Source organism: Oncorhynchus mykiss, chromosome 13, assembly GCF_013265735.2.
Source record: "Oncorhynchus mykiss isolate Arlee chromosome 13, USDA_OmykA_1.1, whole genome shotgun sequence".
Taxonomy (NCBI): domain Eukaryota; kingdom Metazoa; phylum Chordata; class Actinopteri; order Salmoniformes; family Salmonidae; genus Oncorhynchus; species Oncorhynchus mykiss.
The window spans coordinates 6,412,870-6,428,542 of NC_048577.1; the positions used below are offsets into that span (position 1 = coordinate 6,412,870).

At 45.3% G+C, this 15,673-nt stretch overlaps 2 protein-coding genes and 1 long non-coding RNA gene across 3 annotated transcripts; all 3 read left to right on the forward strand.

The window, feature by feature from the left end:
• Positions 1-6,359: 6,359 nt before the first annotated feature.
• On the forward strand, positions 6,360-15,395 carry LOC110485399 (heme-binding protein 1). The gene is made up of 7 exons (XM_036940003.1): positions 6,360-6,492; positions 7,584-7,652; positions 7,804-7,885; positions 7,985-8,105; positions 11,892-12,031; positions 13,067-13,230; positions 13,429-15,395. Coding segments are annotated over exons 1-7 (1,047 nt in total). The 5' UTR covers positions 6,360-6,490; the 3' UTR covers positions 13,898-15,395.
• Positions 9,644-11,475, forward strand: LOC118938168. The gene is made up of 3 exons (XR_005035425.1): positions 9,644-9,863; positions 10,146-10,241; positions 11,424-11,475. It is a non-coding gene; the product is annotated as an uncharacterized LOC118938168 (long non-coding RNA).
• On the forward strand, positions 13,914-15,008 carry LOC118938517 (uncharacterized protein in mobD 3'region-like). Its single transcript, XM_036942562.1, has 2 exons — positions 13,914-13,969; positions 14,270-15,008. Exons 1-2 carry the CDS (start codon positions 13,914-13,916, stop codon positions 15,006-15,008), a joined length of 795 nt encoding a protein of 264 aa, XP_036798457.1.
• Positions 15,396-15,673: the final 278 nt, after the last annotated feature.

A 15,673-nucleotide genomic window follows, 5' to 3' on the forward strand; every position in this document is an offset into this window, starting at 1 on the left:
ATTCTAGTCCAATATGACATGTACTGACCCAATCACAACAACCCCACGCCCTTCCAACAAGTATTTGAAACTATCCGACCCATACAGACCCGTTAATCTGGGATTGGGCTATGGATCCTCCACAGGGATGACGTAGGCCCTTAAGTATTGCTTATGAAGGGGACAAGTAGCCTCTAAGTAGGTTTCCTGCTCTAACTCCTAAAGATCTGATCATACATGGACTGTACATCAGTGGAGTTGTTGCTAATAGCAACATGTCAAAAGTATACCTAATTTACATCCCAAATGGTACCCTATCCCCTATATAGTGCCCTTCATTTGACCAGAGCCCTATGGGTTGAGCCCTATATAGTGCACTTCATTTGACCAGAGCCCTATGGGTTGAGCCCTATATAGTGCTCTTCATTTGACCAGAGCCCTATATAGTGCACTTCATTTGACCAGAGCCCTATGGGTTGAGCCCTATATAGTGCTCTTCATTTGACCAGAGCCCTATATAGTACACTTCATTTGACCAGAGCCCTATATAGTACACTTCATTTGATCAGAGCCCTAAGCGTTGAGCCCTATATAGTGCTCTTCATTTGACCAGAGCCCTATATAGTGCACTTCATTTGACCAGAGCCCTATATAGTGCCCTTCATTTGACCAGAGCGCTATGGGTTGAGCCCTATATAGTGCACTTCATTTGATCAGAGCCCTATATAGTACACTTAATTTGACCAGAGCCCTATGGGTTGAACCCTATATGGTACACTTCATTTGACCAGAGCCCTATGGGTTGAGCCCTATATAGTGCACTTCATTTGACCAGAGCCCTATATAGTGCTTGGTGTGTGTGTGTGTACTGTTTTAAACTAAAACCTGCTAACCAACCATGTAATGTCTAACAGTATGATGGAGGTCACATGGTTAAATAAAGCGGATGTTTGGAACATGTGTGGGAGAGACCGAGCCCCTACAGCCTAATCTACAACCTGCTTTCAATATAGCACATCTATACAGTGAGGGGACAAAACATTAGGAACTCCTGCTCTTTCCATGAGACAGACTGACCAGGTGAATCCAGGTGAAAGCCATGATCCCTTATTGATGTCACCTGTTAAATCCACTTCAATCAGTGTAGATGAAGGGGAGGAGACAGGTTAAAGAAGGATTTTTAAGCCTTGAGACAGTTGAGACATGGTTTGTGTACGTGTGTCGTTCCGAGGGTGAATGGGCAGGGCAAAATATTTAAGTGCCTTTGAACAGGGTATGGTTGTAGGTACCAGGGGCACCGGTGTCTGTCAAGAACTGCAACGCTGCTGGGTTTTTCATGCTCAACCGTTTCCTCTGTGGATCAAGAATGGACATCCAGCCTACTTGACACAACTGTGGGAAGCAGTGGAGTCAACCTGGATCTGACCTCTTCCTTTGGGTCAGTACTAACAGTGGAGTCAACATGGATCTGACCTCTTCCTTTGGGTCAGTACTAACAGTGGAGTCAACATGGATCTGACCTCTTCCTTTGGGTCGGTACTAACAATGGAGTCAACATGGATCTGACCTCTTCCTTTGGGTCGGTACTAACAATGGAGTCAACATGGATCTGACCTCTTCCTTTGGGTCAGTACTAACAGTGGAGTCAACATGGTTCGGCATCCCTGTGGAACGCGCTAGACACCTTTGTCGAGTCCAGACCCCGTAACAAATTGAGGCTGTTCTGGGGGCAAAAGGAGATGCAACTCAATATTAGGAAGGTTTTCTTAATGTTTTGTACACTCAGTGTATACTGTCCACTAATACACACACACACACCTACCTGTATGTCAACAGATTTAAGAATGTTATGCAAAGCTGTGGGTCAGGGTCAAGACTGGGCTTTGGGCTTTAAAAAGAAGGCCCAATATAGCTCACCCAAGACAAGTAAGACCTGTAGGACAGGCCGTGTCACACAGGGAAAAGTGCAGAAGGAAAGTGGTGGCATTTGATTTAACACATCCTAAACATATCAAAGAGCAGTCTTATTCAAACCGTCACCTTTAACCTACCACAGAAGAAGACACTGGTAATCTAAACTGTCACCTTTAACCTACCACAGAAGAAGACACTGGTAATCTAAACTGTCACCTTTAACCTACCACAGAAGAAGACACTGGTAATCTAAACTGTCACCTTTAACCTACCACAGAAGAAGACACTGGTAATCTAAACTGTCACCATTAACCTACCACAGAAGAAGACACTGGTAATCTAAACTGTCACCATTAACCTACCACAGAAGAAGACACTGGTAATCTAAACTGTCACCATTAACCTACCACAGAAGAAGACACTGGTAATCTAAACTGTCACCATTAACCTACCACAGAAGAAGACACTGGTAATCTAAACTGTCACCATTAACCTACCACAGAAGAAGACACTGGTAATCTAAACCGTCACCATTAACCTACCACAGAAGAAGACACTGGTAATCTAAACTGTCACCATTAACCTACCACAGAAGAAGACACTGGTAATCTAAACTGTCACCTTTAACCTACCACAGAAGAAGACACTGGTAATCTAAACCGTCACCTTTAACCTACCACTGAAGAAGACACTGGTAATCTAAACTGTCACCTTTAACCTACCACAGAAGAAGACACTGGTAATCTAAACTGTCACCTTTAACCTACCACAGAAGAAGACACTGGTAATCTAAACTGTCACCTTTAACCTACCACAGAAGAAGACACTGGTAATCTAAACCGTCACCTTTAACCTACCACAGAAGAAGACACTGGTAATCTAAACCGTCACCTTTAACCTACCACTGAAGAAGACACTGGTAATCTAAACCGTCACCTTTAACCTACCACAGAAGAAGACACTGGTAATCTAAACTGTCACCTTTAACCTACCACTGAAGAAGACACTGGTAATCTAAACTGTCACCTTTAACCTACCACAGAAGAAGACACTGGTAATCTAAACTGTCACCTTTAACCTACCACAGAAGAAGACACTGGTAATCTAAACCGTCACCTTTAACCTACCACTGAAGAAGACACTGGTAATCTAAACTGTCACCTTTAACCTACCACAGAAGAAGACACTGGTAATCTAAACCGTCACCTTTAACCTACCACTGAAGAAGACACTGGTAATCTAAACTGTCACCTTTAACCTACCACAGAAGAAGACACTGGTAATCTAAACCGTCACCTTTAACCTACCACTGAAGAAGACACTGGTAATCTAAACTGTCACCTTTAACCTACCACAGAAGAAGACACTGGTAATCTAAACCGTCACCTTTAACCTACCACTGAAGAAGACACTGGTAATCTAAACTGTCACCTTTAACCTACCACAGAAGAAGACACTGGTAATCTAAACCGTCACCTTTAACCTACCACAGAAGAAGACACTGGTAATCTAAACTGTCACCTTTAACCTACCACAGAAGAAGACACTGGTAATCTAAACTGTCACCTTTAACCTACCACAGAAGAAGACACTGGTAATCTAAACCGTCACCTTTAACCTACCACTGAAGAAGACACTGGTAATCTAAACTGTCACCTTTAACCTACCACTGAAGAAGACACTGGTAATCTAAACTGTCCCCTTTAACCTACCACTGAAGAAGACACTGGTAATCTAAACCGTCACCTTTAACCTACCACTGAAGAAGACACTGGTAATCTAAACTGTCACCTTTAACCTACCACAGAAGAAGACACTGGTAATCTAAACCGTCACCTTTAGCTTACCACTAAAGAAGACACTGGTAATCTAAACTGTCCCCTTTAACCTACCACTGAAGAAGACACTGGTAATCTAAACTGTCACCTTTAACCTACCACAGAAGAAGACACTGGTAATCTAAACTGTCACCTTTAACCTACCACAGAAGAAGACACTGGTAATCTAAACTGTCACCTTTAACCTACCACTGAAGAAGACACTGGTAATCTAAACCGTCACCTTTAACCTACCACTGAAGAAGACACTGGTAATCTAAACTGTCCCCTTTAACCTACCACAGAAGATGTGTCCCTGGTGATTTCAATATTGATATTTGGAGCACTGCCAGCCTGTCATCTGTTCCTGGGGCGCTGGGTGTACTGTAACCAGGGCGCGGGGAGCTGTCTGGCTGGGCGAACTGTAACCAGGGCGCGGGGAGCTGTCTGGCTGGGCGAACAGTAACCGGGGAGCTGTCTGGCTGGGCGTACTGTTACCAGGGCGCGGGGAGCTGTCTGGTTGGGCGTACTGTAACCGGGGAGCTGTCTGGTTGGGCGTACTGTAACCGGGGAGCTGTCTGGCTGGGTGTACTGTAACCGGGGCGCTGTCTGGCTGGGCGTACTGTAACCGGGGCGCTGGGTGTACTGTAACCAGGGAGCTGTCTGGCTGGGTGTACTGTAACCGGGGCGCTGTCTGGCTGGGTGTACTGTAACCAGGGCGCTGTCTGGCTGGGTGTACTGTAACCGGGGCGCTGTCTGGCTGGGCGTACTGTAACCGGGGCGCTGGGTGTACTGTAACCGGGCGCTGGGTGTACTGTAACTGGGGCGCTAGGTGTACTGTAACCGGGGCGCTGTCTGGCTGGGTGTACTGTAACCGGGGTACTGTCTGGCTGGGTGTACTGTAACCGGGGCGCTGTCTGGCTGGGCGTACTGTAACCAGGGAGCTGTCTGGCTGGGCGTACTGTAACCAGGGCGCTGTCTGGCTGGGCGTACTGTAACCAGGGCGCTGTCTGGCTGGGCGTACTGTAACTGCTTGCCGAAACCAGCATATTTATGCAGCTCTAGGCACCCCTGGCCACGCCCACATCCGCGGGAAGTAGCGGTGCTGAGGGGGCTGCGGCACCCCCTGAAAAATCAGAATTAAAAATGTTAATTAATAGAAAAATATATTATTTTTGGAAAAGTATTTTTTTCACAAAAGTAGTGCACTGGGCCTTTACTAGTATAAGTGGGCTGCTATATAGACATCTGTAGCATTAGCAACAAATAATCAGCATCTTAGCTTTGAGAAAAAAGGTTGTAATTAGGAACAGAATCAGGTTTCAATAGTTGGAATTGTAAGAGTTGTTGCCCTGCCCCTTTCTCTGTGATGTCATTCTAATGGAATCTATAAAGAACAAAACCCTGCCCCTTTCTCTGTGATGTCATTCTAATGGAATCTATATATGTATCAATGGACCTTCACTAGTTCAGTATTCAGTATAAATGGACCTTCACTAGTTCAGTATCAATGGACCTTCACTAGTTCAGTATTCAGTATCAATGGGCCTTCACTAGTTCAGTATTCAGTATCAATGGGCCTTCACTAGTTCAGTATTCAGTATCAATGGACCTTCACTAGTTCAGTATTCAGTATCAGTGGAGCTTCACTAGTTCAGTATTCAGTATCAATGGACCTTCACTAGTTCAGTATTCAGTATCAATGGACCTTCACTAGTTCAGTATTCAGTATCAATGGACCTTCACTAGTTCAGTATTCAGTATCAATGGACCTTCACTAGTTCAGTATTCAGTATCAATGGACCTTCACTAGTTCAGTATTCAGTATCAGTGGACCTTCACTAGTTCAGTATTCAGTATCAATGGACCTTCACTAGTTCAGTATTCAGTATCAGTGGAGCTTCACTAGTTCAGTATTCAGTATCAATGGACCTTCACTAGTTCAGTATCAATGGACCTTCACTAGTTCAGTATTCAGTATCAATGGATCTCCACTAGTTCAGTATTCAGTATCAATGGGCCTTCACTAGTTCAGTATTCAGTATCAATGGACCTTCACTAGTTCAGTATTCAGTATCAATGGACCTTCACTAGTTCAGTATTCAGTATCAGTGGACCTTCACTAGTTCAGTATTCAGTATCAATGGACCTTCACTAGTTCAGTATTCAGTATCAATGGACCTTCACTAGTTCAGTATTCAGTATCAGTGGACCTTCACTAGTTCAGTATTCAGTATCAGTGGACCTTCACTAGTTCAGTATCAATGGACCTTCACTAGTTCAGTATTCAGTATCAATGGGCCTTCACTAGTTCAGTATTCAGTATCAATGGGCCTTCACTAGTTCAGTATTCAGTATCAGTGGACCTTCACTAGTTCAGTATCAGTATCAATGAGCCTTCACTAGTTCAGTATCAGTAGACCAGTATTGATGCCTTCAGTGCAGCCAAAAACCTGCATTAATTCTGCATCCCTTAAATATCCCTTAAACATCCCTTAACTATCCCTTAAACATCCCTTAAACTACTTCCCGAGGTAACCCCACGCCGCTCCATTATTATCACACACAGACACACCTGCGCCCCTCCGGTCGGCCATTAGTGGGCCAGCCCAGACCTGGCTGTGGTTTCGTAAGCAGCGAGAGCTCTGCAGTACACTATAAAGCTACTGCTGATCTAACCGGGTGACTGTCGTCATCCTCCAGAGCGCACAAAGCACGCAGTAGCCTAGTCATATTTCACCGGCGGATAACGGACACCGGACAGGACATTCCTCTTCACAATGTGAGTTCTCATTCTGCATGTTGCTGCTGTTCAGCGGACTGTTGGGCTAGTATTTATTACTGCATATTGTTTTATTAAAGCAAATGGGACAATTTTAGTTAGGTTTATTTGTTTGACTGCAACGTGTGTGGGACGAGAGTACTTCTATGGGTATTGTTTTTGAAGTCATTTTTGTAGTTGTATAACAAAATATGAGAAAGAAAGTGTAACGTGGGTGTGACATTGACCTGAGCAGCAAAATGACGCATTGCTTGCGCATCTCACGGAGAGAGAGAGCGATAGAAAGAGCGAGAGAGCGAGTCTGTTTCTGAGCCACCTCCTCTCATGTTTCGGTCCGCTGCATCAATATTTAACCGGGTCCTGGCTGAGGAAAGGCAAGCACCGTGTGTCTACCGCATTGAAACGCCACCGTTGGCTCGCTTCCAGCCGTTAAATAACGGTTGCTAGCTGAGTTGAGTAACGGGATTGTTTCTGCCCTGCAGTAGGTCAGTCAGTGGTTGATAAGGATCTAGTTAAGACCATTGGCATCATTATCTTTTCCACCGTGACCTCAGATCGCCTGTTCTGCTGCTGATGCTGTGGCTGGTGCAGAGAGAGAATGACGCTGCAGCAAAATCTCTCTCTCTATTTCTCTCTTTCTCTCTCTCACACACACACACACCTCCCAGCTCTCTCTCCCTCTCAGAGGATAATGTGCCCCATTGTACCTCTGCAGAAAACACCATCACACACACACACACACCATCACACACACACACCATCACAAACACCATCACTCACCCTCACACACAAACCATCACACACACACACACACACCATTACACACACACACACACCATCACACACACACCATCACACACACACAAACCTTCACACACCATCACACACACACAAACCTTCACACACCATCACACACACACACACCATCACACACACACACACCATCACACGCGATCACATACCATCACATACCATCACACACACACCATCACACACACACCATCATACACCATCACACACACACCAATACACACACATCATCACACACACACCAATAGACAGTGGATATGAACAACTGTGTGTGTCCTCAGGGAGTTGTTCCCAGGGCTGGTGATGCTGGTGGCTCTAATGGTTTCAGTTGGTGCTGAAGGTGGCGTCGGGTAAGACAATCTCTCCTTTTCAATGACACCCCCTTACCGTGTGTGTGTGTGTGTGTGTGTGTGTGTGTGTGTGTGTGTGTGTGTGATGGAGTGTGTTAGTAGTGTGTTAGAATGATACACTACTAACAACCTACTATCTCCTGTCCTCTAGCCCCAGCAACAACTCCAGTTTCTGCACCGAGTCAAAGGAATGTCTGGAGTATGAGCTGGTGTGCAAAACAGACGAATATGAGGTGAGTGGACACACACACACACACAGAGAGAGAGAGAGATGGACACCTGCACCTATATGTTAAAAATATCTCCTTTAATAATATGTGTGTGTTTGTCAGGTCCGTCACTACAGTCCTACTCGTTGGGTGTCTACGGATGCGGAGGCCTACTTTATGGGGGTGGGAGCAGCCATGGCCTTCAGGAGACTGTTCCAGTATATCACTGGGGCCAACAACGGAGGTAAGAGACTGTTCTAGTACATCACTGGAGGTAAGAGACTGTTCTAGTACATTACTGGAGACAACAACAGAGGTAAGAGACTGTTCTAGTACATCACTGGAGGTAAGAGACTGTTCTAGTACATTACTGGAGACAACAACAGAGGTAAGAGACTGTTCTAGTACATCACTGGAGGTAAGAGACTGTTCTAGTACATCACTGGAGGTAAGAGACTGTTCTAGTACATCACTGGAGGTAAGAGACTGTTCTAGTACATCACTGGAGGTAAGAGACTGTTCTAGTACATCACTGGAGACAACAACGGAGGTAAGAGACTGTTCTAGTACATCACTGGAGACAACAACGGAGGTAAGAGACTGTTCTAGTACATCACTGGAGACAACAACAGAGGTAAGAGACTGTTCCAGTACATCACTGGAGGTAAGAGACTGTTCTAGTACATCACTGGAGGTAAGAGACTGTTCTAGTACATCACTGGAGACAACAACAGAGGTAAGAGACTGTTCTAGTACATCACTGGAGACAACAACAGAGGTAAGAGACTGTTCCAGTACATTACTGGAGACAACAACGGAGGTAAGAGACTGTTCTAGTACATCACTGGAGACAACAACAGAGGTAAGAGACTGTTCCAGTACATCACTGGAGGTAAGAGACTGTTCTAGTACATCACTGGAGGTAAGAGACTGTTCTAGTACATCACTGGAGACAACAACAGAGGTAAGAGACTGTTCTAGTACATCACTGGAGGTAAGAGACTGTTCCAGTACATCACTGGAGGTAAGAGACTGTTCTAGTACATCACTGGAGGTAAGAGACTGTTCCAGTACATCACTGGAGGTAAGAGACTGTTCTAGTACATCACTGGAGACAACAACAGAGGTAAGAGACTGTTCTAGTACATCACTGGAGACAACAACGGAGGTAAGAGACTGTTCTAGTACATTACTGGAGACAACAACGGAGGTAAGAGACTGTTCTAGTACATCACTGGAGACAACAACAGAGGTAAGAGACTGTTCTAGTACATCACTGGAGACAACAACAGAGGTAAGAGACTGTTCCAGTACATTACTGGAGACAACAACAGAGGTAAGAGACTGTTCCAGTACATCACTGGAGGTAAGAGACTGTTCTAGTACATTACTGGAGACAACAACGGAGGTAAGAGACTGTTCTAGTACATCACTGGAGACAACAACAGAGGTAAGAGACTGTTCCAGTATATCACTGGAGGTAAGAGACTGTTCTAGTACATCACTGGAGGTAAGAGACTGTTCTAGTACATCACTGGAGGTAAGAGACTGTTCTAGTACATCACTGGGGACAACAACGGAGGTAAGAGACTGTTCCAGTACATCACTGGAGGTAAGAGACTGTTCTAGTACATCACTGGAGGTAAGAGACTGTTCTAGTACATTACTGGAGGTAAGAGACTGTTCTAGTACATCACTGGGGCCAACAACGGAGGTAAGAGACTGTTCTAGTATATCACTGGAGGTAAGAGACTGTTCTAGTACATCACTGGAGACAACAACGGAGGTAAGAGACTGTTCTAGTACATCACTGGAGACAACAACAGAGGTAAGAGACTGTTCCAGTATATCACTGGAGGTAAGAGACTGTTCTAGTACATCACTGGAGGTAAGAGATTGTTCTAGTACATTACTGGAGACAACAACGGAGGTAAGAGACTGTTCTAGTACATCACTGGAGACAACAACAGAGGTAAGAGACTGTTCCAGTACATCACTGGAGGTAAGAGACTGTTCCAGTACATCACTGGAGGTAAGAGACTGTTCTAGTACATCACTGGAGGTAAGAGACTGTTCTAGTACATCACTGGAGGTAAGAGACTGTTCTAGTACATTACTGGAGACAACAACAGAGGTAAGAGACTGTTCTAGTACATCACTGGAGGTAAGAGACTGTTCTAGTACATCACTGGAGGTAAGAGACTGTTCTAGTACATCACTGGAGGTAAGAGACTGTTCTAGTACATCACTGGAGGTAAGAGACTGTTCTAGTACATCACTGGAGACAACAACGGAGGTAAGAGACTGTTCTAGTACATCACTGGAGACAACAACGGAGGTAAGAGACTGTTCTAGTACATCACTGGAGACAACAACAGAGGTAAGAGACTGTTCCAGTACATCACTGGAGGTAAGAGACTGTTCTAGTACATCACTGGAGGTAAGAGACTGTTCTAGTACATCACTGGAGACAACAACAGAGGTAAGAGACTGTTCTAGTACATCACTGGAGACAACAACAGAGGTAAGAGACTGTTCCAGTACATTACTGGAGACAACAACGGAGGTAAGAGACTGTTCTAGTACATCACTGGAGACAACAACAGAGGTAAGAGACTGTTCCAGTACATCACTGGAGGTAAGAGACTGTTCTAGTACATCACTGGAGGTAAGAGACTGTTCTAGTACATCACTGGAGACAACAACAGAGGTAAGAGACTGTTCCAGTACATCACTGGAGGTAAGAGACTGTTCCAGTACATCACTGGAGGTAAGAGACTGTTCTAGTACATCACTGGAGGTAAGAGACTGTTCCAGTACATCACTGGAGGTAAGAGACTGTTCTAGTACATCACTGGAGACAACAACAGAGGTAAGAGACTGTTCTAGTACATCACTGGAGACAACAACGGAGGTAAGAGACTGTTCTAGTACATTACTGGAGACAACAACGGAGGTAAGAGACTGTTCTAGTACATCACTGGAGACAACAACAGAGGTAAGAGACTGTTCTAGTACATCACTGGAGACAACAACAGAGGTAAGAGACTGTTCCAGTACATTACTGGAGACAACAACAGAGGTAAGAGACTGTTCCAGTACATCACTGGAGGTAAGAGACTGTTCTAGTACATTACTGGAGACAACAACGGAGGTAAGAGACTGTTCTAGTACATCACTGGAGACAACAACAGAGGTAAGAGACTGTTCCAGTATATCACTGGAGGTAAGAGACTGTTCTAGTACATCACTGGAGGTAAGAGACTGTTCTAGTACATCACTGGAGGTAAGAGACTGTTCTAGTACATCACTGGGGACAACAACGGAGGTAAGAGACTGTTCCAGTACATCACTGGAGGTAAGAGACTGTTCTAGTACATCACTGGAGGTAAGAGACTGTTCTAGTACATTACTGGAGGTAAGAGACTGTTCTAGTACATCACTGGAGACAACAACAGAGGTAAGAGACTGTTCCAGTATATCACTGGAGGTAAGAGACTGTTCTAGTACATCACTGGAGGTAAGAGATTGTTCTAGTACATTACTGGAGACAACAACGGAGGTAAGAGACTGTTCTAGTACATCACTGGAGACAACAACAGAGGTAAGAGACTGTTCCAGTACATCACTGGAGGTAAGAGACTGTTCCAGTACATCACTGGAGGTAAGAGACTGTTCTAGTACATCACTGGAGGTAAGAGACTGTTCTAGTACATCACTGGAGGTAAGAGACTGTTCTAGTACATTACTGGAGACAACAACAGAGGTAAGAGACTGTTCTAGTACATCACTGGAGACAACAACATAGGTGAGAGAGAGAGTGTGTTAATCCTGTGTGTCTGAATTTACACATTTGAGGACATTGTACCTCTACAGAATGCACTGTGTGTCTAAATACTACACACCTCTAAATGGATCTGTGTGTCTCTGTGTCTCTGTGTCTGTGTGTATGGCTGTGTGTCTGTGTGTCTGTGTGTCTGCGTGTCTGCGATTCTGCGTGTCTGCGATTCTGCGTGTCTGTGTGTCCCAGGTCTCCAGATGGAGATGACTGCTCCAGTCCTGGTGAGGATCCCTGAGGAGACCAGGATGTGGGAACCAGCCATCTACACCCTCAGTTTCCTGCTGCCAGCAGCCTATCAGGAGAGGCCTCCCACACCTACCAATGACAAGGTGAGTCTGGCCGGCTAACCCTCCAATCAGAAACAGGTGGAACGAACACATCACAATTAATATTATGAGGTATGCCGTTTTACCAGAGGTGTTTATCCCAAGCCACTGACAGTAGTAGTGAGTGTGTATATTTATATATATTTCTAGCATGTGAGTGTGTATATTTATATATATTTCTAGCATGTGAGTGTGTATATTTATATATATTTCTAGCATGTGAGTGTGTATATTTATATATATTTCTAGCATGTGAGTGTGTATATTTATATATATTTCTAGCATGTGAGTGTGTATATTTATATATATTTCTAGCATGTGAGTGTGTATATTTATATATATTTCTAGCATGTGAGTGTGGATATTTATATATATTTCTAGCATGTGCGTGTGTATATTTATATATATTTCTAGCATGTGAGTGTGTGCGACCCTTGCGGGATTCGAACCCAGGAACTTGACGTTCCTAGCGTTACACTACGCAGGTATACACAGTGATGATCTCAACAGATGATGAATCAAGATGTTCTCTTCTGCTCTACAGTAGACAGCTATGGAGCTGGGGCCGGTCTGCATCTATTATCTATATATCTGTGGGGATAATGCTTTATGATCTATATATCTGTGGGGATATTGTTCTATGATCTATATATATGTGGGGAAAATGCTGTATGATCTATATATCTGTGGGGATAATGCTGTATGATCTATATATCTGTGGGGATATTGTTCTATGATCTATATATCTGTGGGGATAATGCTGTATGATCTATATATCTGTGGGGATAATGCTGTATGATCTATATATCTGTGGGGATATTGTTCTATGATCTATATATATGTGGGGAAAATGCTTGATTATCTACATATCTGTGGGGATAATGCTCTATGGTTCTGGAGTTATTTCTATCAGAGGGGATAATGACTTGAATTCTAAGGAATTGTGCCATGTCATTATGTCTGTGTGAACTAATCCAGGCTGGATGTTATCAGTGATGTTATAATGTGTTATTGTTGTTGGGATGTCTCTCTCTCCAGCTCTACTTTACTGAGATGCCCTCTATGAATGTGTACGTGCGTAGCTACGGAGGCTGGATGTTGTCAGTGACCTCCAGGCTTCACGCTCACCTACTGACCAAGGAGCTGGCCAGGGTCCAGGCTGACTACAACCACACCTACCACTACGGAGTGGGTTACGACAGGTAGGCCTGGACACACACACACACAAACTAATCTCATATACACACACACTATGATCTCATAAATACACATATACGCCTCTTTCTCTCTTAGTATTGAGTCTGTCCGTCTGTCTGTCGCTCTCTATCCCACTTCCTTTATGAACACTCTCTCTCTCGCTCTCTCTCTCTGTATTGATTATTTCCTGTGTTTCTCTCCAGTCCTCTGAAGCTGCTGAACAGACACAATGAGGTGTGGTACGTAGCTGAGGGAGAGGCTGTCTGCTCTGACCCCCAGGAACCAACCCCACCACACACACCTACCCCCACACACACATCCAATGCCACACCCAATGCCACACACACACCCAACGCCACACACACACCCAACACCTCACACACACCCAACGCCACACACACACCCAACACCTCACACACACCCAATGCCACACACATCCCCTCCAGCACCATCTCTGACTCCCCCTCAGATCTCCCAGCCAACCGGCCACCTACCCCCTCCCAGGCCCCCGAGGTGACCCCCTCTCAGGGCCCGGTGGTCGGGGAGACCCCCTCGGCCAACAGCTCTGACCCCCAGACGGACGGCCCATGGAACAACACTGTGGAGGCCTCCCTGGAGGACACCCCCTCTGATAACGCTGTTGCCGACCCCGCTGACCTCAACCTGGCCTAGTTCTGGAATACTATATATGACCCTGAACAGTAGAGGGGTACGGAGGGCTGCTGTGGTGAGAGAGCTCCTTCAGTTAGATGTCCATTTGGAATTGGGCTCTTGCCTCAGTATTTACTGTAATACACCACCGCCCCCTACTGGTGTCATATGGTTACTACACATATTAGCTTTATTCACCTGCCGCTCACCTGTTATCCATGTTACCACACTGATCTGTTATCCATGTTACCACACTGATCTGTTATCCATGTTACCACACTGATCTGTTATCCATGTTACCACACTGATCTGTTATCCATGTTACCACACTGATCTGTTATCCATGTTACCACACTGATCTGTTATCCATGTTACCACCCTGACCAATGGCAGCGCTGTAGATCTAACCCTGGCCAATGGCAGCGCTGTAGATCTAACCCTGGCCAATAGCTGCGCTGTAGATCTAACCCTGGCCAATGGCAGCGCTGTAGATCTAACCCTGGCCAATAGTTGCGCTGTAGATCTAACCCTGGCCAATGGCAGCGCTGTAGATCTAACCCTGGCCAATGGCAGCGCTGTAGATCTAACCCTGGCCAATGGCAGCGCTGTAGATCTAACACTGGCCAATGGCAGCGGTGTAGATCTAACCCTGGCCAATGGCAGCGCTGTAGATCTAACACTGGCCAATGGCAGCGGTGTAGATCTAACCCTGGCCAATGGCAGCGCTGCAGATCTAACCCTGGCCAATGGCAGCGCTGTAGATCTAACACTGGCCAATGGCAGCGGTGTAGATCTAACCCTGGCCAATGGCAGCGCTGTAGATCTAACACTGGCCAATGGCAGCGGTGTAGATCTAACCCTGGCCAATGGCAGCGCTGCAGATCTAACCCTGGCCAATGGCAGCGCTGTAGATCTAACCCTGACCAATGGCAGCGCTGTAGATCTAACCCTGGCCAATGGCAGCGCTGCAGATCTAACCCTGGCCAATGGCAGCGCTGTAGATCTAACCCTGACCAATGGCAGCGCTGTAGATCTAACACTGGCCAATGGCAGCGGTGTAGATCTAACCCTGGCCAATGGCAGCGCTGCAGATCTAACCCTGGCCAATGGCAGCGCTGTAGCAGTGTGGTAACTTTATTCTCCTTTATCATTATTCATTGTTTACAGATAAACAGTTTTATTTCTGTCACACTGACTAGAAGGTTCTCCACTCGTTGTCGTCTCCGTTGTGTATTTATTTGTCATTATTTATACATGTATTTTCTGTCGTTTGCGAGCAGCTTTTACATTCAGCTTGATATCAGTCGGTAGTGTATAATTGCTCACCATGTTGTCTGTATGACACTATGGTGTGTGTGAAAATGCTTAACTTGTATCATTAGTCAAACAGTCGAAATGTAACAATTTAAAAGTGATAGACTGATGTTTCATCTGTAGATGTACCCGAGAGGGTTTCTGTTAGTCTGGTTGTCATATCTGTCAAGTCTTGAGGATGGCGCAATAAAACCACTAAAACAAACATACTGAGTCATAGAATTATCGCTGTGTGGATTTGGACTTCACTAAACCAGAGTTCATACATTTATGTCCTCAACACCCTTTGAATGGAGATTGGTGTTTCTTCCAGGACTGGGTTTAATCTGTGTCTGGGACACCAGTTTCTAAATGTAAAGTCACAGATCCAGCCTGCATCACATCCGGCTGTGATTGGGAGTCCCGTAGGGCGGAGCACAATTGGCCCAGCGTCGTTCGGTTTTGGCCGGGGGTAGGCCGTCATTGTGAATAAGAATGAGTTCT

Excerpts from the sequence above, each read along its gene's own strand:
- LOC110485399 (XM_036940003.1), top strand. Across the intron at positions 7,886-7,984 it reads GCAAAACAGACGAATATGAG|GTCCGTCACTACAGTCCTAC; the intron begins GTGAGTGGACAC and ends TGTGTTTGTCAG. Across the intron at positions 12,032-13,066 it reads CCACACCTACCAATGACAAG|CTCTACTTTACTGAGATGCC; the intron begins GTGAGTCTGGCC and ends CTCTCTCTCCAG.
- LOC118938517 (XM_036942562.1), top strand. The coding sequence starts at position 13,914 with ATGACCCTGAACAGTAGAGGGGTACGGAGGGCTGCTGTGGTGAGAGAG. Across the intron at positions 13,970-14,269 it reads GTGGTGAGAGAGCTCCTTCA|CGCTGTAGATCTAACCCTGG; the intron begins GTTAGATGTCCA and ends GACCAATGGCAG.